Here is a 20,872-nt window from a genome sequence, read left to right as displayed (position 1 = left end):
ATTTGAATAATGAGATTCATCAGATGTTGTGAGTGAATGAGAACAGGTTTCCTTTCGTAGGCTATTCAGGTTTTATATCCTAGTAATATCAAATATTGTTCGGTAGTTTGAGCATTATTTGTCATTGCCTTTCTTAGTGATTAGAATGAAAACCAATTTTTTCCAGTCCTGTGGCCACTGCTGAGTTTTCCAAATTTGCTGGCATATTGAGTGCAGGACTTTTACAGCATCATCTTTCAGGATTTGAAATAGCTCAACTGGAATTCCATCACCCCCACTAGCTTTGTTCATACTGATGCTAGAAAGGCCCAATTGACTTCGCATTCCAGGATGTCTGGCTCTAGGTGAGTGATCACATCATCATTATTATCTGGGTCATGAAGCTCTTTTTTGTACAATCTCCTGTGTATTCTTGCCACCTCTTCTTAATATCTTCTGCTTCTGTTAGGTGCATACCACTTCTGTCCTTTATCGAGCCCATATTTGCATGAAAAGTTCCCTTGGTATCTCTTAATTTTCTTGAAGAGATCTCTAGTCTTTCCCATTCTGTTGTTTTCCTCTATTTCTTAGCACTGATCACTGAGGAAGGTTTTCTTATCTCTACTTGCTATACTTTGGAACTCTGCATTCAAATGTTTATCTTTCCTTTTCTCCTTTGCTTTTCACTTCTCTTCTTTTCACAGCTATTTGTAAGGCCTCCTCAGACAGCCATTTTGCTTTCATGCATTTTTTTCCCATGGGGATGGTCTTGATCCCTGTCTCCTGTACAATGTCACGAACCTCTGTCCATAGTTGCCTAAGAAAGGCAATGCCAAAGAATGCTCAAACTACCGCACAATTGTACTCATCTCACATGCTAGTAAAGTAATGCTCAAAATTCTCCAAGCCAGGCTTCAGAAATACATGAACTGTGAAATTCCAGAGGTTCAAGCTGATTTTAGAAAAGGCAGAGGAACCAGAGATCAAATTACCAACATCCACTGGATCATCGATAAAGCAAGAGAGTTCCAGAAAGACATCTATTTCTGCTTTATTGACTATGCCAAAGCCTTTGACTGTGTGGATCACAAGAAACTGTGGAAAATCCTGAAAGGGGGGAATACCAGACCACCTGACCTGCCTCTTGAGAAACCTGTATGCAGGTCAGGAAGCAGCAGTTAGAACTGGACATGGAAAAACAGACTGGTTCCAAATAGGAAAAGGAGTACTTCAAGGCTGTATATTGTCACCCTGCTTATTTAACTTCTATGCAGAGTACATCATGAGAAACTCTGTGCTGGAAGAAGCACAAGCTGGAATCAAGATTGCCGGGAGAAATATCAATCACCTCAGATATGCAGATGACACCACTCTTATGGCAGAAAGTGAAGAGGAAGTAAAAAGCCTCTTGATGAAAGTGAAAGAGGAGAGTGAAACAGTGGGCTTAAAGTTCAACATTCAGAAAACGAAGATCATGGCATCCGGTCCCATCACCTCATGGGAAATAGATGGGCAAACAGTAGAAACAGTTTCAGACTTTATTTTTCTGGGCTCCAAAATCACTGCAGATGGTGATTGCAACCATGAAATTAAAAGATGCTTACTCCTTGGAAGGAAAGTTATGACCAACCTAGACAGCATATTCAAAAACAGACACATTACTTTTCCAACAAAGGTCCTTGTCAAGGCTATGGTTTTTTCAGTGGTCATGTATGGATGTGAGATTTGGACTGTAAAAAGAGCTGAGCACCAAAGAATTGATGCTTTTGAACTGTGGTGTTGGAGAAGACTCTTGGGAGTCCCTTGGACTGCAAGGAGATCCAACCAGTTCATCCTAAAGGAGATCAGTCCTGGGTATTCTTTGGAAGGACTGATGCTGAACCTGAAACTCCAATACTTTGGCCACCTCATACGAAGTGTTGACTCATTGGAAAAGACTCTGATACTGGGAGGGATTGGGAGTAGGAGGAGAAGGGGACGACAGAGGATGAGATGGCTGGATGGCATCACCGACTCGATAGACATGAGTCTGAGTGAACTCTGGGAGTTGGTGATGGACAGGGAGGCCTGGCGTGCTGTGATTCATGCAGTCGCAAAGAGTTGGACACGACTGAGCGAGTGAACTGAACTGAACTGAATATCAAATATTAAACAAATATATCATAGAGTATTTTATGTTCAGTAGTAATTGAGAGTAAAGAATAAAATAAATCCATCTCCTCTTATTAAAGTAGCCACGGTCTCTCTTTCACTCAGTTGAACTGCATTCTCTGTGGTCTCTTATATTATGCTGGGCAATTTCCAAAATGTCTTTGCTCATAAGATAACTAAACCCAGTAACTAGATAATTATGCATATGGGGGCTGAGGAGGTGAGAGTAGGAGGGTAAGGAGAAATGGGGATTTTTATAAGCCTCTCAAGTCTTCTGACCAAGGCTTTAAAGTTTAGGTCTTACAGCTCTAGAGGGTTATCAGCTCTAGAGAGTTGTTGATTCTTTTTTTTTTCCCCTGATAACACATGGGCCATAATTTTATTTTTTGAAGACTCCTGTTTTTTTTTTGTTGTTGTTGTTTTTTTTTTAATTTTTATTTTTTATTTTTTTTTAGTTTTTCATTTTTTAAAAAGGCCCTGAAGCATTTGTCAAAAACCAAATTTAGGTCGACTCTGCTTTTCTCTCTGTGGTTGTTTCTAGTTCTGTGAAACTCTTGCTCTTTCTGCTCAGAATATTTTCTTTGATAGAGTATTCTGTTTCCCTCCTTAAACACTTAGCCTGGAAACAGTGATTTCACTATAATCTCCTCTGAACATGTTCCCTTTCAAAAAGGAAATTAATGATCATTAAAGGTCTTGGTCCTTATTCTGTAGGTGAGAAATAGTCTACCATAATATAATTGCCTATTTTGCCTTTCCTGGAAAATGTCTTTTTATACTTTATTTGGGAAATAAACACAGATTAAATGACACAGATTTCAGGCAGTTTAAAATCATTTATATGGGTTAAGAAGGCTACTCTTTAAATATACTCTTAAATCAGGATTAAGCCCCAAACTTCAAGATGCTCATTTGATTGTGGCTGTATCTCAATTTGTTCATTATCATTATGTTTCCCTGGTGGCTCACGTGGTAAAATAATCTGCCTGCAATGTGGGAGATCTGGATTCAATCCCTGGGTTGGGAAGATCCCCTGGAGGAGGGCATGTCAACCCACTGCAGTATTCTTGCCTGGAGAATCCCCATGGACAGAGGAGCCTAGCGGGATATACTCCATGGGGTTGCAAACAGTTGGACACAACTGAGCAACTAAGCACAATGCCATATTCTGAAGTAGTGATCCAAACAGGTAATGAGTAGCATTCAGTCTTCACATAAGGCAATTCTTTTAGAGACAAGATTAATTAAAAGAAGTTGTAGGCCAAACCTCTATCCTGAATTTAAATCCCTGACCCATTCTTGTCCTCCTGGATACAATATAGAAATCAGAGTTGGATAAATATCTCCATGAGAGAAAAAAATGAATTAAGAATTGCATTTAGAGCAAATCTTACACAATAACAGATTTCTTTACTGAAATAAGCTCATTTTACCCAGTGTATTTCATCTCAGCAATTTTCAGGAATAAGAGTAGTTATGTTTTATAAGTGAGAGAGCTGGTGACATTGCATGGAAGAAAGTGCATTGCATAACTTTCTCTCCCTTTATACCCATTCATATATTGCACAATATCCTCCACTTATGTTTTCACAGGCACAGAGATGATTGCAATTACATACCCAGGGTGGTCCTGGTAAGGACTGGGGTCCAGCTTTGCAGTACAATTCTGTAGTGATTGTGACAAGCTTTGATAAACATCCCAGTTGACAACTAAGTTGATCTTGAAGCAGAGAAGAGAATTGATGGAGAAGGTGCTTCCCTATCCAGAAAGTAACCTCTGTACCTTGGACTGAGTTTAATAATGAAGCTTTTGGATGGAAAAGCTTATTTATAGCATCCTTTCTGTTTTACTTCTTTGTCCACAGAGACTGAAAGAATTAAAGCAACGTGAATTTGCTCGAAATGTAGCTTCCAAGTCATGGAAAGATGAAAAGAAACAAGAAAAAGCACTTAAGCGACTTCATCAGCTGGCTGAGTTAAAGCAACAGTCTGAATGGTAAGAATTCAAGGTGCCTCAGATGGTTCAAAACTCTCTTCAGCTTCTCAGGAAATTTCAATGATATATTTGTTTGGTTCTCTAAACAATGTAAACAAATTATAATCAATCAACAGATATATCTGAAGATACATATTCTTAATAGCTAAAGGGTTATAAATTAATGAGTTTGACATCTGGGTTTTTTCTTGCCTAATATTGTTAATGTGTTCTTTAATGAAACGACCCAAGAATGATTCTAATATACAGGCATTTATTGTATCCAGGTGATTTATACGTATCTTATGTATCTCTATAGTGCTTCACAGTTATTTTGTCTTGTAATGTTAATTTTTAAAAAGTCATAAGTAACAATGCATCTTCTGGGAGAGGAAATAAATCTGTGCATTCCTCTGTACACACCTGAAACTAGAATAAATGGCACTATCATTGTCTGTATGACAAACAAGACATAATTAATGCAGTTAAATTTACCACATGGTGCCATTTAAACTGATAATTGTAACAAGCATTACACTGATACATTCTTGTAGCTGAAAAATAGCAGTTTTACATGAGCTCGAAACTCCTGAATGTTTTGTAGTAAGGAGATTAGTACCTGGAGCTCAATTACACTTGCAGATTGTGATTTGTGTTCATATGAATCATACTGTAGAGCACTAATGTAGCTAATTAATGTAGCTGACAGCAAGCTGGTGAATTGTGACATTTGTAGTTCTATGCCAAAATTTAAACTCCTACTGTTTAAATGAGAAACAATATACAGTAAACTTGGGAGTGAATGACTCAATTATAATAGCATAAAATATTAGATCTCATATTTACTTTTAAGAAAATATTTTTTAGGATCAATTTTGAATTAAGTTTCAGTTGGCACTCACCTTGCAACTACTCAAGTATTTTTGTCACTATTTAGAATATTTTAATTTGCTTATAAAGATGTAAAAAAAATAATATTAAAAAATAAGTGAGAAATTTGATATAAACAAAAAAATAATAGTTAGAAGACCATGTGTCCAGAGGTGAGGTTAATACAAAAATGCATATTTTTAGGGCACATGCAACCACAGAAACAGGACACATAACTGGTACTGAACTTATTACTTGTCAACACAATAAAGATCAAACATATTGTCAATAAGATATCAGACAGTATATCTTGTCAAAGCAGGGCTTAGAAGGAGGAGATAATTGAGGGAATGTGTTAATTCCTGGATGATTAATTATGAAGTACAAAAAGTCGAATTATAAAAGCAGGGCAAGTCTCACTGTAGAGAGACCCTTTAGATAGGTTCTTTAAAGTCACACAACAATAAAAATAGGAGTAGTCTTAATGCACAGGATTTTGATTCTTTTGTTATTATGAAAGTTGTCACACTTCTACATTTCTCCTCACTCATTCCTTATAATTCAAGAAAGGAGATCAATGTGATGAATAAGAGAAAAGTTTTCATTATGAAATAGTTGCAGTAAGGAGCAGACCCTTTAAAATATTTTCCAAATTTAGTTTTCCACAATATTCAAGAATACAACTCTAAAGTTACAGGCATTATTAGTTCATGGAAAAAGAGCTGTCTGAAATTATTAAAGACTGGTAACTAAAATTATTATTTGTAAAACAAAATCCATATGGATATAATAAACAACAGATTGGATGTTGAAAAATATTGAATCCATAAAATAGAAATTAAAAACAAATTCTTTTTCTGAACTAGAACAAGAGACTAAAAGAAGTAGAGTATTAATATAAGTAATAGGACCAAAGCATATAGTCATGAGAGCAAATAAATTTAATGTATAAATTCTAGGATAATATACTAGGATAGGGAAGGGCAGTAATCAGATAAATCAGAGAAGAAAATGTATCTGAGCTGAAGAAGTTGAATTATAAGTTCCCAGAAATGCTGGAAAAAATTAACCAAAAGAAATCAGTTTGTAACTATAGCTTGGTAAAGTGAGATATACACATAATTATTTGTATGTATTAAGTATAATAAAATACATATACATACATGTACATGTGAGTGTGAAAGTGAAATTTGCTCAATCGTGTCCAACACTTTGTGATCCCATGGACTGTAGCCCATGGAATTCTCCAGATCAGAATGCTGGAGTGGGTAACCTTTCCCTTCTCCAGGGGATCTTCCCAGCCCAGGGATCAAACCCAAGTCTCCTGTATTGCAGGCAGATTCTTTACCAGCTGAGCCACTGAGAAGCCCAAGAATACTGGAGTGGGTAGCCTATCCCTTCTCCAGCAGATCTTCCCAACCCAGGAATCAAACTGGGGTCTCCTGTATTACAGGTGGATTCTTTACCAACTGAGCTATCAGGGAAGCTCCACATATGTATATGTATATGTATAATAAAATATATACATGTAAATTATGTATATGTACATAGTTCATTGTTTGAAATAAGCATAACAAAATATGCATAAAAAGGAAAATTAATAAAATCATGGAAATACACAAGTGGATTTGTTTCAATACGAATAAGAGTAGGCTAATTAAATATGTCTCTATAATATTAAACATATAACGACATTGAAGGAAAGCAATAAAATTTGCTGAACACAAGGAATGTCATGACACCAGAGTTCTATGGCAGTTGATCAAATAGTTAAGTAAAAGCAATAAGAAAGAATTTGTCAGAACAAAGGCTAGGAAAGGACTCCTCCCCATTAGAATTTATGCTACATGTGAAAAAGATATCTGTTATTTTAGTACTATTTGCTCAAGCAATAAATGACTGCATAAAAATGAAGTAAAAATCTAAAATAGGAAAAGGTCAACAAAGCATGTCCAAAATTGTGGAGGGAAAATAAAAAAGAAAAAGAAAGCCAGCTCAAAACCAACAAGCAAAGCTGAAAGCAAGTCAGCTCAAAGCAAGAAAAAGGAAAACAAAGCCAGCTCACAATGATGCAATTTGTATTGCTTTCCCCTGCAATAAAATTTGTTTTGTAGTAGGTGTTTCACAGAACATTAGAGAAAATTTTAATCTAAAGAGTTTCGTCTATTTTATGTATCACCCTTTCTAGTTTCTGATTGAATTGGTAGTCAAGCTCAAAAGAATAATCTTTTAAAATCTGTCAAAAGATAAAACATATATATGCAAAAAAAGATAAAAGGAAAATATTTTGACGAGTAAGAAGCTAAAAAAAGGGTTTCAGACTAATTGAAGACATTGAGGTGGCATGTAAAAATGTGTGTTATTTTCTTAGAATTGATCAAATTAGTGACAAGTCATAAAGATAGAACTAATTACCCTGTTTCATAAGAAAACAAACATGAACGGATTTTAAGACTGAGGAAACAAAAATTATATAGTGCTTGACCTTGGCATCACCAACTCAATGAACATGAGTTTGAGAAGCCCCAGGAGTTGGTGATGGACAGGGAAGCCTGGCCTGCTGCAGTCCATGGGGTCGCAAAGAGTCGAACATGACTGAGCGACTGAATTGAACTGAACTTTAAACTAAAAAAGTGAATAAAAGAGATAGGTTTATGCTTTGGAAGTGACTTTCATTTCCGTTTTTTTTCTCCTATTTAAGTGAAGGCACTAATTGGAAAACTCTTTGCAAAATAAGGTTAAATCTATATTCCAAAGAATTAGTAGTCTCTGGGGGACATATTTTGATATAAATACAATGCTTCATTTTCTTTAGCAGCACTAGCATAAGATATTCGCTTGCTATTGCTTTTTGCTAATTTCAAAAAAACTGACTTAAGCAAAGCATTTTAGAAATAGCTACTATAAAACATAGAGATACTGTTACATAAATGCAGTGAAATTGTTATATTGCAATAGACATACTTCAAAAATAGTATCAGAACCCATCATCATACACTATGAAATGTTCATATATAGATAAGATTTCAAATTTGATGTCTTAATATTTAAATATTTGTTTTATTTACAGTGTTTCTGGAAATGGACCAGCATACAAAGCCCCCAAAGTAGCTATAGAAAAACAACTTCAGCAAGGAATTTTCCCAGTTAAGAATGGTAGAAAGATAACATGCATGAAGAATGCTCTTCTCCTTAAAGGAAAGAATCTCTCCAGAAGCATTGCCGATAAGCAGCGGTCCACCACAGCAAATCGACACCAGTTGCAAACAGACCGATGTCGTTTGTTTGGAAATAGGGTACCACAAACATCCTCAGATCTCAGCAATGCAAATCATAGGACGGGAGTGTCATTTTCTTTTTCCAAAAAAGTGCATCTAAAATTAGAATCTTCAGCATCAGTTTTCAGTGAGAACATGGAAGAAACCCACGATTGTAATAAGTCACCCATCTACAAAACAAAATCAACCGCAGAGAAATGTATGTGCTGCAGGTTTGCAAATGAAGATACACATCTCACTAAGGAAAAAGATATAAACATCTCATCAAACCATCTGGAAAGTATTTTGCACAATACCCTCTCCATAAACTCTCAAATTTTGCAAGACAAGAATGACTTTGTTGATGAAATGCTGGAAAGTTCGATTGGCATTCATGCTTCATTCAGTAAATCTAACATTCATCTTTCAGATGTAGATTTTACTCCTTCCAGCAGAGCAAAGGAAACTAAAAACACATTGAAGAACACTTCAGAAAACCACATTAATCACTCATGCCAAGTCAATGTTTCCTCTAGCCCAACAAACATTTACAAGCATAGTGATGCCAGGATATTTGAATGTCTGGATGAGTTTCCATCAATAGAGCCAAGCGAACAAAGCAGTTCAGTTTATCTGAATCCCAAGTCCAGAAAGGAGAAGAGAGAAAAATCGTTAGATAAAACAGAAAGAGTTAGCAGAAATACACAAAGTTTTATAAGAGAAGCATATCCCCATGATGTGAAGTCCAAAGCATTGCCTTTTCTCCACGTAAAAAGCAAGGATGGCCATACCACTCTCCAATGGCCAACAGAACTTCTTCTCTTTACAAAAACAGAGCCCTGTATCTCTTATGGCTGCAACCCATTATATTTTGATTTTAAGCTTTCTCGAAACACAAAGGATTGCCGTGATCCAGAGGATTTAAAAACAGAATTGCAGAAAGAGCCCTCAGAAATGAAGACTACAATGGAGAATCAAGTCTCAGTTTTAATTAAAGACCAACAAAAGTTAATCCAAGAAGATAATCGGTCTCTGAAACCAAAGATGAGGATAGCTGATCCAGATTGGGAAAATTTCCCGAGGAAATATAATTTGGGCTACAACAATTCTGAGCCCAGTATGAGTGAACGTAATTTTAGCGCAAGTGATTTGGAAATGAAAAATCCTGAAGTGCCTGCTTACCTTGATATCTCTCTAAAGAATTGTGTAGGAAACAATAAAAATGGTGGTAATGAACTTCAAGAACCTTCAAGGGCCCATTGGCAAAGCTGCCAAAGGGTAATTCTAAATGATGCAAACGAGGGCCTATCTTTTTCTCCTTGCATCTCTAGGACGAAAAAGCATAAACTGATTTCTTGTGATCCTCATCTGGATGTTGAAGAAGGGAATCAGTTCACCTGGAAGTCTAGTCCTTACACAGTAACGGATCACAGTGACCATGGGAAGGATTTCAGTGTAATTTTGAATAGTAACTACATCAGTATGACCAGCGGGGTTTCTGGATGTGGAAGAGCAAATTACAAGATAAGTTCTCCGAAGGTGTCTCTGAATAGATGTTCTAGCCCTTCAGACACATCCCATGCCAGTACATCCAGCTTGAGAAGTTCTTATTCCAATCATGGGTCCAGTGGACATGATAGAGGTAATTTGCTCTACTTTTGCAAACGAGAACATAACTCAGTTGAAAGGCACAAACGGAAACGCCGAAAGCACAGTTGTCTCTGCTTGTCTGATGAGCTAGCAAAGAGTGACTGCCCACAGTCTGAAATCGAAAGAGGAAAGAGCTGCAAATTGTGGGAATCAATTAAAAATGAAAAATATTCAAAACATGCTTATGGTCATTGCAGAGAAAAACATAAACTGGGCAAAAATCAACAATTTTCATGGCAAAAATCCAGAAGAATCACCCAGTGTGACTTTAGCTCACAGGTTTCTTGTGCTGGAAACGGTGAAAATCCATCTAATTTCCAGGGACCTCAGCACAGTAGATTGGGCTCTCACTCAAGAGAGAAAATGTATTACTTAAACAAAAGTAAAAGGAATCAACAGTCTTTGGACAGCCCTCATATTTGTGATCTGGGAAAAGTAAAACCCGTGCAATGTAACTCTGGGAATATCAGCTACCTTCTAAGGAACTGTTCAAGAAGCCCTTCAGATACCACAGAGTTGAATCCTAGAGAAGGAGAGAGGACCTCCCTGACAGCCAAAAGCCTTTTAGAAAGAGTACAAGCCAAGAAATGTCAGGAACAATCAATTCAGTTTGAGATCTCATCAAACAGCTATAAAAATGAATCCGAGACTCTTTCACAAATCCAATGTGTAATTCCATTTACACCACCAAGCTGTAACAGACATTCATTGCCTTTGCCTGAAAAAACACCAAACAAAAGCAGAAGAAGAAAGGATAAAGACAGTGCAATGCAAAAAACGATTGATAAAAACAAAGTCAAAAGTTCCCCGACAAGTGAGTTTACTGTTTTAGTGGGCACTGATTGTGACAATCATCTTTCTAAAGGTATAATTCATGTAGTAGCAGAATCTCACTCACCAAACATGAAAAAGAACTCAACAACAAAAGAACAACCAAAATCATTAATCAGTGAAGTCCAACCTTCTATTCAAAGCTGTGACCCAGTACCAAATGGTTTCCCTGGTGCTTTTCCATCTAATAGATATATTGGTATTACTGATTCAATGGAGACCAAAGAGAACGACACGAATCTAGACCTACAGGATGGAAGCATGCAAATGAATCAGACAGAGGGGAATATAAACTCTTACTATGACAGAACTATGCAGAAGCCTGACAAAGCAGCAGATGACTTAGAAGTGTGTCATAAATCTCTCTCTCCTCCATTAATTCAACAGCCCATAACATTTTCTCCTGATGAAATAGATAAATATAAGCTCCTACAGCTACAAGCCCAGCAGCATATGCAGAAACAGCTCCTATCAAAGCATCTTCGAGTTTTGCCTGCTGCAGGGCCCGCTGCTTTTTCTTCGGCCTCCACTGTACAGACAGTTCCAGGTCACCAGCAGGCTTCCATAACCACCATCCACCACACATTCCTCCAGCATATTGTTTCTGCTTCCATAAATGCTCATAACGGTCATCTCCCTATAGCTCATCTACATCCTCTTTCCCAGCCGCGTTTTAATCCATTCACATTTTCACCTTTGACCCCAACCATCATCCCTGCACACCCCACTTTCTTAGCAGGTCATCCCCTGCATTTAGTCACCACTGCTCCCTTCCACCCATCTCACATAACATTTCAGCCCTTGCCCCCTGCAGCATTTATCCCCACCTTGTTTGGCCCTCACTTCAACCCAGCTACAACTTCTATCATCCACTTGAATCCTCTAATTCAACCAGTGTTTCAAGGTCAAGATCTTTACCATCATTCTTGCTCCAGTCAGATGCAACCATTAAATGGAGTGAAAGAGGCCTTAAATGTGTCAGCTCACTTGAACTAAAAGCCCTTCTTCTGGATAAATAAAACAAATTGTCAGTACCTACAAAATGATGTATTTAAAGTGGTTTGATTATTATTATATTTAAAAAGGTGGTGCAATGCAAAAAATGTGACCAAGATAGAAATGTAAACTGAATTGCCAATATTGTAATAGAAGCATTTTAAGAACCTCTTAATTTGCTAAAATTAATTATACAAATTTAAAGTAATTTGATAGAAAGGCAGAGGGGTATTTTTGGATGAGTTCTCATGTAATGTGAAACAACAAAAAATTTAGGTATATTAATATTAAAAAAATTAAATGGACCATAATACTCTATCTTCTAGGTGTTCGTTGAACGAGTGAGTAAATGAATGAATGAATGCACATTTGTTTTTATTCATCAGGTAATAATAAAAGATCAGTGAAACAAACTAATTATGTGGTAAAAATAGTTCCTATGGTTCACTATTTACTAAGCTTTCAATCAATGTCATCTGTTTCAACCAATATAAACTATATTTTCATAGGAAATGAGAGATAGCAAGAAATTTTCTAACTAATTCAGATTAAAAATTACTCTTCAATGCAAAACAATCTTATCCACATTGTATGGCTGAGCTTGTGTGGAAAATTGAGTTATCTTCATTTCACACACTTCTATGTTAAGAGAATTTTGTATTTGCAAGAATCACCAATATCTAAAGTTAAGAATATTTAATTTTGGTATAAGAAAACACATATTTGCAATTGTTAGTATTTGATCATGCAAATAAAGCTAAAATATACTATGAATAATATTTTAATACATTGGTCAAACTTTCAAATATTATTGGGATTAAAATATTAAGTTTTCTTTATTCTCAGAAATCTGTGTTCAGCCAACATATGTATATCAATTACATATGAGGTGAAAGTATTGAAAATGTCAAAAGTCTTATCTGATATTTATTGAGAAAACTTTAAAGAGTTTGGTGTGTGTTTGTTCAATTTTGTTAGAAACTAATAAAATGCAGTGAATTATGGTTAATAAAATCACCATTCCCGTAATTTTGCAAACAATTTTAAACATTCATTCAAAATACTTTCTGACCCACAGAATTTGCATTTCTTACATCTATGTTTCTGAGTAGCCCTTCAGTTCAGTTTATTATTTTATATTCTTAAAAGCATAGAAAACTTGTCTGACTACATAGCCCCCATAAGCACAGGTTTCAGAGAAATTCAAATTAAACAAAACTGGAGGTAATTGGCCATCACCGCTGTGTGTATGATGATGCAAACTTCCCTATCACTAAAACCTGAGAATGATGGCTTATTCAGCCTTGGCTTCACAGGTAAGAGAGCTGTCCTTACAGAAACTCTCCTGTGTATTGAGAGAGTCAGGCTGAGCACTAGACCCTCATTATCTCCTTTAATCTTCGTAAATGTATTTTGATATCAATATTATCATTTCTCTGTACAGAAGAGAAAAAATGAAGGATTCGGTCCTTAACACTTGCAAACAATAACTGATGTTGGTAAGGGAGAGACAGAGAATAAATTGAATCAAAAATTTTAGCATAAAGAAGTCCCATAGTTTCCTAGATACCACCAGAAACTTGTGGGATGGAAGTTTTGACTGGAGTATGGCAGTGAAAAATCCTATTTTATCTAAAAGAAATAGAAAAAAATGGAAAAAATCATTAAATAGCAAAAAATTCTATACTTGTGTGGAACTCCATAAAAGTTATTATGAAAGACCTTTGATAAACATGAATGATTTCAAAAAAAAAAAATAGATGACAAATGACCCAGCACATAAAAAGGAAACTAAAGTGAATGACTGTTTCCTAAAACAGATTACAAAGTTGACATAGAGCCAAGACAGAATAATTACAGGAACTCACCAGGAGACTTATCATGAAAAAGATAGCACCTGATTAATATTTATAATTGTCTTGGTGGCAATTTAATATCTCAGAAGATTAGAACAGGGAACCTCTACTTGGGCACTTAATTTTGACTAACCAGGGTAGCCTGATAAGAATTGATGGCATGGAAATGACTATCTTATATTATCAATGATGAAAATGTTCATTGGATATACTTACTCTCTTGCACTGTGAGAAGACAGACTTTGCAATCTAAATAAAAGATAACTTGTACTCCAAGTAGGAAATTATAAAAGTTATAGCATAACATGAGCAAATCTACCATTACAAAAGATTTCAATGAGAAGAAAAATGTAGTCCTTTAAACATCCCAATATAAACAGAATAAGAAAAACATTCAGAGTAACTGAAAAATTCTTGTACATTCACAATAGCCATAAATCAAAAATGAACAGAGACCAAGTTAAAACCACTTAGGTAACCCAAATATTGGGAAATCAAAACAAATTGCTTTTTTAATTTTGATGAATGAAGAGATGATCTAATAATAATAATGTCACTTCAATCTGATTTTGTTTTGCTTTCCTTATTAAGGAGAAACATTCTTTCAAGTGGAAATTGTAGAAACAACATGGAGAGGAAATTTGGGGCATACAGAGAAAATTATTTCCTGGTCACTTTCAATGAGTTTGAATCTTCACATTTAGGAGAATTTTACAGAAAATATTAAAATTACCTAAAGAAAGTCTCATAATTACAATTGTTCTTGAGGAAACAGGCAGACTAGAAGAGAAATTAGAACAAGCATCTCTACTTTAATAAAAGAAAGGATATTTAATGCAGATATTAGTGATTTAGTTCAGTCAGTTCAGTTGCTAAGTCACGTCTGACTCTTTGCGACCTCATTGACTGCAGCATGCCAGGCTACCCGATCCATCACCAACTCCCAGAGTTTACTTAACCTCATGTCCATTGAGTCGGTGATGTCATCCAACCATCTCATCTTCTGTCATCCCCTTCTCCTCCCACCTTCAATCTTTCCCAGCATCAGGGTCTTTTCAAATGAGTCAATTCGCATTAGGTGGCCAAAGTGTTGGAGATTCAGCATCAGTCCTTCCAATGAACATTCAGGACTGATTTCCTTTAGGATGGACTGGTTGGATCTCCTTGCAGTCCAAGGGGCTCTCAAGAGTCTTCTCCAACACCACAGTTCAAAAGCATCAATTCTTTAGTGTTCAGCTTTCTTTATACTCCAAATCTCACATCCATACATATCTACTGGAAAAACCATAGGTTTGACTCAATGGACCTTTGTTGGCAAAATAATGTCTCTAATATGCTATCTAGATTGGTCATAACTTTTCTTCCAAGGAGCAAGTGTCTTTTAATTTCATGGCTGCAGTCACCATCTGCAGTGATTTTGTATCCCCCCCCCAAATAAAGTCTGTCACTATTTCCACTGTTTCCCCATCTATTTGCCATGAAGTGATGGGATCAGATGCCATAATCTTAGTTTTCTGAATGCTGAGTTTTAAGCCAACTTTTTCACTTTTCTCTTTCACTTTCATCAAGAGTATCTTTAGTTCTTCTTCGCTTTCTGCCATAAGGGTGGTGTGATCTGCATATCTGAGGTTACTGATATTTCTTCTGGCAATCTTGATTCCAGCTTGTGCTACATTCAGCCCGGCATTTCTCATGATATGCTCTGTGTAAAAGATAAATAAGCAGAGTGACAATGTATAGCCTTGATATACTCCTTTTCCTATTTGGAACCAGTCTGTTGTTCCATGTCCAGTTCTTACTGTTGCTTCCTGAACCACACACAGATTTCTCAGGAGGCAAGTCAGGTGGTCTGGTATTTCCATCTCCTCCAGAATTTTCCACAGTTTGTTGTGATCCACACAGTCAAAGGCTTTGGCATAGTCCATAAAGCAGAAGTAGATGTTCTTCTGGAACTCGCTTGCTTTTTCAATGGTCCAGTGAAAGTGAAATCTCTCAGCCGTGTCTGACTCTTTGCGACCCCATAGACTGTAGCCTACCAGACTCCTCTGTCCATGGGATTTTCCAGGCAATAGTACTGGAGTGGATTGCCATTTCCTTCTCCAGGGGATCCCTACCCAGGGCTCGAACCCTGGTCTCCCGCATTGTAGACAGATGCTTTACCATCTGAGCCACCAGGGAAGTCCTCAATGATCCAATAGTTGTTGGCAATTTGATCTCTGGTTCCTCTGCCTTTTCTAAATCCAGTTTGAATCTCTAGAATTTCATGGTTCTGTACTGTTGAAGCCTGGTTTGGAGAATTTTGAGCGTTACTCTACTAGCATGTGCTACTGCTAAGTCACTTCAATCGTGTCCAACTCTGTGCCGACCCCATAGACGGCAGCCCACCAGGTTCCCCCGTCCCTGGGATTCTCCAGGCAAGAACACTGGAGTGGGTTGCCATTTCCTTCTCCATTGTGTGAAAGTGAAAAGTGAAAGTGAAGTCGCTCAGTCGCGGCCGACTCGTAGCGACTCCATGGACTGCAGCCTACCAGGCTCCTCCATCCATGGGATTTTCTAGGCAAGAGTACTGGAGTGGGGTGCCATTGCCTTCTCCGTACTAGCATGTGAGATGAGTGCAATTGTGCAGTGGTTTGAGCATTCTTTGGCATTGCTTTTCTTTGTGATTGGAATGAAGACTGATCTTTTCCAGTCCTGTGGCCACTGCTGAGTTTTCCAAATTTGCTGGCATATTGAGTGCAGCACTTTCATAGCATCATCTTTTAGGATTTGAAATAGCTCAACTGGAATTCCATCACCTCCACTAGCTTTGTTCATAGTGATGCTTCCTAAGGCCCATTTGACTTCACATTCCAGTATGTCTGGCTCTGAGTGAGTGATCACACCATCGTGATTATCTTGGTTATGAAGATCTTTTTTGTACAGTTCTTCTGTGTATTCTTGCCACCTCATCTTAATATCTTCTGCTTCTGTTAGGTCCATACCATTTCTGTCCTTTATTGAGCCCATCTTTGCATGAAATATTCCCTTTGTATCTCTAATTTTCTTGAAGAGATCTCTAGTCTTTCCATTCTACTGTTTTCCTCTATTTCTTTGCATTGATCACTGAGGAAGTCTTTCTTGAAACTCTGCATTCAAATGGGATATGTCTTTCCTCTTCTCCCTTGCCTTTTGCTTCTCTTCCTTTCTCAGCTATTTGTAAGGCCTTCTCAAACAACCATTTTTCTTTTTGTATTTCTTTTTCTTGGGGATGGTCTTGATCCCTATCTCCTGTACAATGTTACAAACCTCCTTCCATAGTTCTTCAGGCACTATGTCTACCAAATCTAATCCCTTAAAACTATTTGTCACTTCCACTGTATAATCGTAAGAGATTTGATTTTGGTCATACCTGAATGATCTAGTGGTTTTCCCTACTTTCTTCAATTTAAGTCTGAATTTGGCAATAAGGAGTTCTTGATCTGAGCCACAGTCAGCTCCCAGTCTTGTTTTTGCTGACTGTGTAGAGCTTCTCCATCTTTGTCTGCAAAGAATATAATCAACCTGATTTTGGTACTGACCATCTGGTGATGTCCAGATGTCTGGTGATGTGTAAAGTCTTCTCTTGTGTTGTTGGAAGAGGGTGTTTGCTATGACCAGTGCGCTCTCTCGGCAGAACTCTTAGCCTTTGCTCATTCTGCATTCCAAGGCCAAATTTGCCTGTTACTCCAGGTATTTAAAGTTAGCATATTTATAGATAAAATTTTAAGCAGAATATTTAATAATGGTCTTTAATTAAAAGACAGTCACTAGTAACTCTAACAGGTGCCCTAAGACCAAATAATATGAAAGCAAGATTATTTTTTCTCATATATTCACTTTGTTTCTTATTTAACAAATATGTACTAAGGACCATGTGCTAGGCAATAATCTGACTGTTGTGGATATAATAATAATAAAAACTAAAAATAATACCATAATGTAATTTAATTCTAATTGAGTTATAGAAATAAAAACCAGAATGCTGCTGCTGCTGCTAAGTCGCGTCAGTCGTGTCCGACTCTGTGCGACCCCATAGACAACAGCCCACCAGGCTCTCCCGTCCCTGGGGTTCTCCAGGCAAGAACACTGGAGTGGGTTGCCATTTCCTTCTCCAATGCATGAAAATGAAAAGTGAAAGTGAGGTCGCTCAGTCGTGTCCGACTCTTCGCGACCCCATGGACTGTAGCCTACCAGGTTTTTCCATCCATGGGATTTTCTAGGCAAGATTACTGGAGTGGGATGGCATCGCCTTCTCTGAAAAACCAGAATAGACAACTAAAATAATATAATACTATGCTAGATGATGATAAATGCTACTGAGGAACATAAATAGGGAAAGTAGATAAAGATGCTTGGTCAGGAGTAGTAGCTAAAATACAATTTTAGGTAGGTTAGTTAGAGGAAGCTGTACTGTGACAGTGATATTTCACCAATAACCTGAAGGAAGTGAGCATTCTAGGCTAAGATCAGGTTTCAACAACTCTTTGCCTGTGCTTATCAAACTTAAACTATGAGAACACTGTGACTAGAAAAGAGGGTTTCAGAGAATTGTGAGAGATAAGGTTACAGAAGTAATTTTGGAGCAAAATCATGTGGGAATCACACCGACCATTATAATGGCTGGCTTTTACTGTGAGATGAGAATCTATTGGATAATTTTGGCAGATGAGCAACATGATTCTTACTAGATTTTACCAGGCTCATTCAGCTATTGCATTGTGAATAGTTGCTGGGGAAGTGAATTTGGAGCACAGAGATGAATAAGTAGATTGCTGGTCAGGAAGATCTCCTGCAGAAAGAAATGGCAACCCAGTCCAGTATTCTTGCCTGGAAAATTCCATGGACAGAGGAGCCTGGAGGGCTACAGTCCTTGGGGTCACAAAGAGTTGAACATGACTGAGTGTCTAGTACTTTCATTTTTTGAGTGTTTCTGGCAAGAGAATGCAATGACTTGCTCAGTGTTAGTCTAGTGGAAATATTGAGAAAAGGTAAGATTCTGGATATTTTGAATGTAGGGCTGAGAAAATGTGCTTCCTATTGGGTGTAGAGTATAAGACAAAGAAAGAAATCAGAGGTAACATCATACTTTTTGTGCAAACGACTAGAAGGATGATTTCCTGGTGACTGAAATGCAGAACACTGCAGGAGGATGATTAGTTTGACTATCCTGAGATCCCTTTAAATCTTGAAGTAGAAACATTGCATTGGTAGTTGGTAATAAGAATCCAAAGTTTGAGTAGAGGTGTGAAAGGACAAATAATTTCAGAAATCATTAATTTATAGAAAGGTCTGAAGCCATTACCCTGAATAATATCAACAGGGATAGGTAGGATGGATAAGAGGTTCAGAGACTGAACCCTACGTCACTCTGACTGTAAGAGTGGAAGTAGAAGGAACCATATACCCATTCTTTTTCAGAATTTTTTTTCCATAAAAACAAGACCGTGATGAACTTCCAGGTTTCATAGGAAGAAATCAGAAAAATGTGTGTGCCTATCAGGCAAGTAAGGAAAGTGACTCAAAGAAGTGAGAGTAATCAACTCTGTCACATGTTGCTGAGTCAGGTAAGAAGACAGAAAATTACGTATCTCATTAGTCACGTAGTGTTTCTTTATTACCTTCCCCAGAGATGTGGTGAAGTGACTGGGAGCAAAATACATTAAAATGTATGGGCATTTTATAGAGAGACATTTTATAAATATTCTTATGAACTGTAGTCAGCACTGTATGACAAATGTACTCATTAAGCAAGGTATATTGAGACCTGGACTAACTCCAAATTTGAGAGAGGGTTATAGAGACTGCTTACAAGTCTTTGTGTAGAACTCTGTTACAGTCAACCTTTTATAAACAGGGACAAAATCATGGAAGATGTGTCTATCAAACAGGAAAACACAAACCCAGGACTAGGAGTGAATGCACAATGCAATTGAGATAAATTCCAAAGGATAAAAATGGGACAAAATTTGAAAGGAAAATTTAACATGAATAAATTTCAAATTCTACATTTATCTTTAATTAACAGAGCTTTGGACACATAGATTATTGGGGAGACAGAGCCTCATTCTAGTTCATCAATAAAATGAAGGGTTTAGTAGGTTCTAGCTGCATATGATTCAATGATTTTTAAAAAGTTGCAAAAAGTTATGAAATATTAGGTTATATCATAGGAAGTATATAAAATTAGTAAAAAGGGATTCATGTTTTTAAGATTATTTGTATTAATATATAACAACATAACATTCAGTTCAGTTCAGTTGCTCAGTTCCATCATTACAAATTTTTTCTCATGAGTACTTTCAATATCTACTCTCCTAGCTACTTTCACATATGCAATGCAGTATTATTAACTATAGTCACCGTTCTGTACATTATACACCCTTGATTTATTCACTTTATAACTGGAAATTTGTATTTTTAAACCCCTTTCATTTTGACAACCTCTGAGCCCTACCTCCCTGCCTCTGGCAACCATCAATCTGTTCTCTATATCCACGAGTTTGAGGTTTTTGTGTGTTGATTGTTGCTTTGTTTTGATTTTTAGATTTCATTTGTAAGTGCGATCACATGGTATTTACTTTCTCTGAATTATTTTGCTTTGTATAATGCCCTCTAGTTTCACCCCTGTTGTTGCAGATGTCAAGATTTTATTTTTTATTGATAAATAAAATTCCATTGTATACATATACATATATACATTTATATACATATATACATTTATATATATATATCACATTTCGTTATCCATTCATCCATCAATGGACATTTAGAGTGTTTCCATGTCTTGGCTATTGTAAATAATACTGCTATGAACATGGAAGTGCATGCATCTTTTCAAATTAGTGTTTTTAATGTTGCTTTTTCAAATATCTAGAGGTAGAATTACTAGATCATATGGTAGCTCTATTTTTAATTTTTTGAAGAGCTTCCAGAGTCTTTTCCATAATGGCTACACCAATTTATAGCCCCACTATAAGTGTATGAAGGTTCCCTTTCCTACACCTCTTTGATCTCTTGTCTTTTAAATAGTAGCCATTCTAACAAAATTTTATTTTGCTGTTGAGTTGTATGAATTCTTTATATATTTTGAATGTTAATACCTTATCAGATATATGACTTACAAATATTTTCTCCAATTCAATAGATTAGCCTTTTCATTTTGTCAGTGGTTTCCTTTACTGTGCATAACATTTTTAGTTTGATGAACTATTTATTTGTCCTTTTATTTGTCTTAGGTTTTGGTGTGATATCCAGAAAATCATTGTTGTGAAGACCTATGTCAAGAAATT

General features: G+C 36.6%; 1 protein-coding gene across 1 annotated transcript in view; it reads left to right on the top strand.

Moving 5' to 3' along the window:
• ZNF804B (zinc finger protein 804B) overlaps positions 1–11,731 on the top strand; it is a 572,217-nt gene extending 560,486 nt beyond the window's left edge. The window contains exons 3-4 of the mRNA XM_005679302.3: positions 3,996–4,126; positions 8,046–11,731. Coding sequence (XP_005679359.2) covers positions 3,996–4,126; positions 8,046–11,709 — 3,795 coding nt within the window. The 3' untranslated portion in view covers positions 11,710–11,731. The remainder of the gene's footprint in view (positions 1–3,995; positions 4,127–8,045) is intronic.

Source organism: Capra hircus, chromosome 4 (genome assembly GCF_001704415.2).
Source record: "Capra hircus breed San Clemente chromosome 4, ASM170441v1, whole genome shotgun sequence".
NCBI lineage: Eukaryota > Metazoa > Chordata > Mammalia > Artiodactyla > Bovidae > Capra > Capra hircus.
Note: the sequence above shows the minus strand (reverse complement) of the source record. Positions and strands in the feature narration are given on the sequence as shown.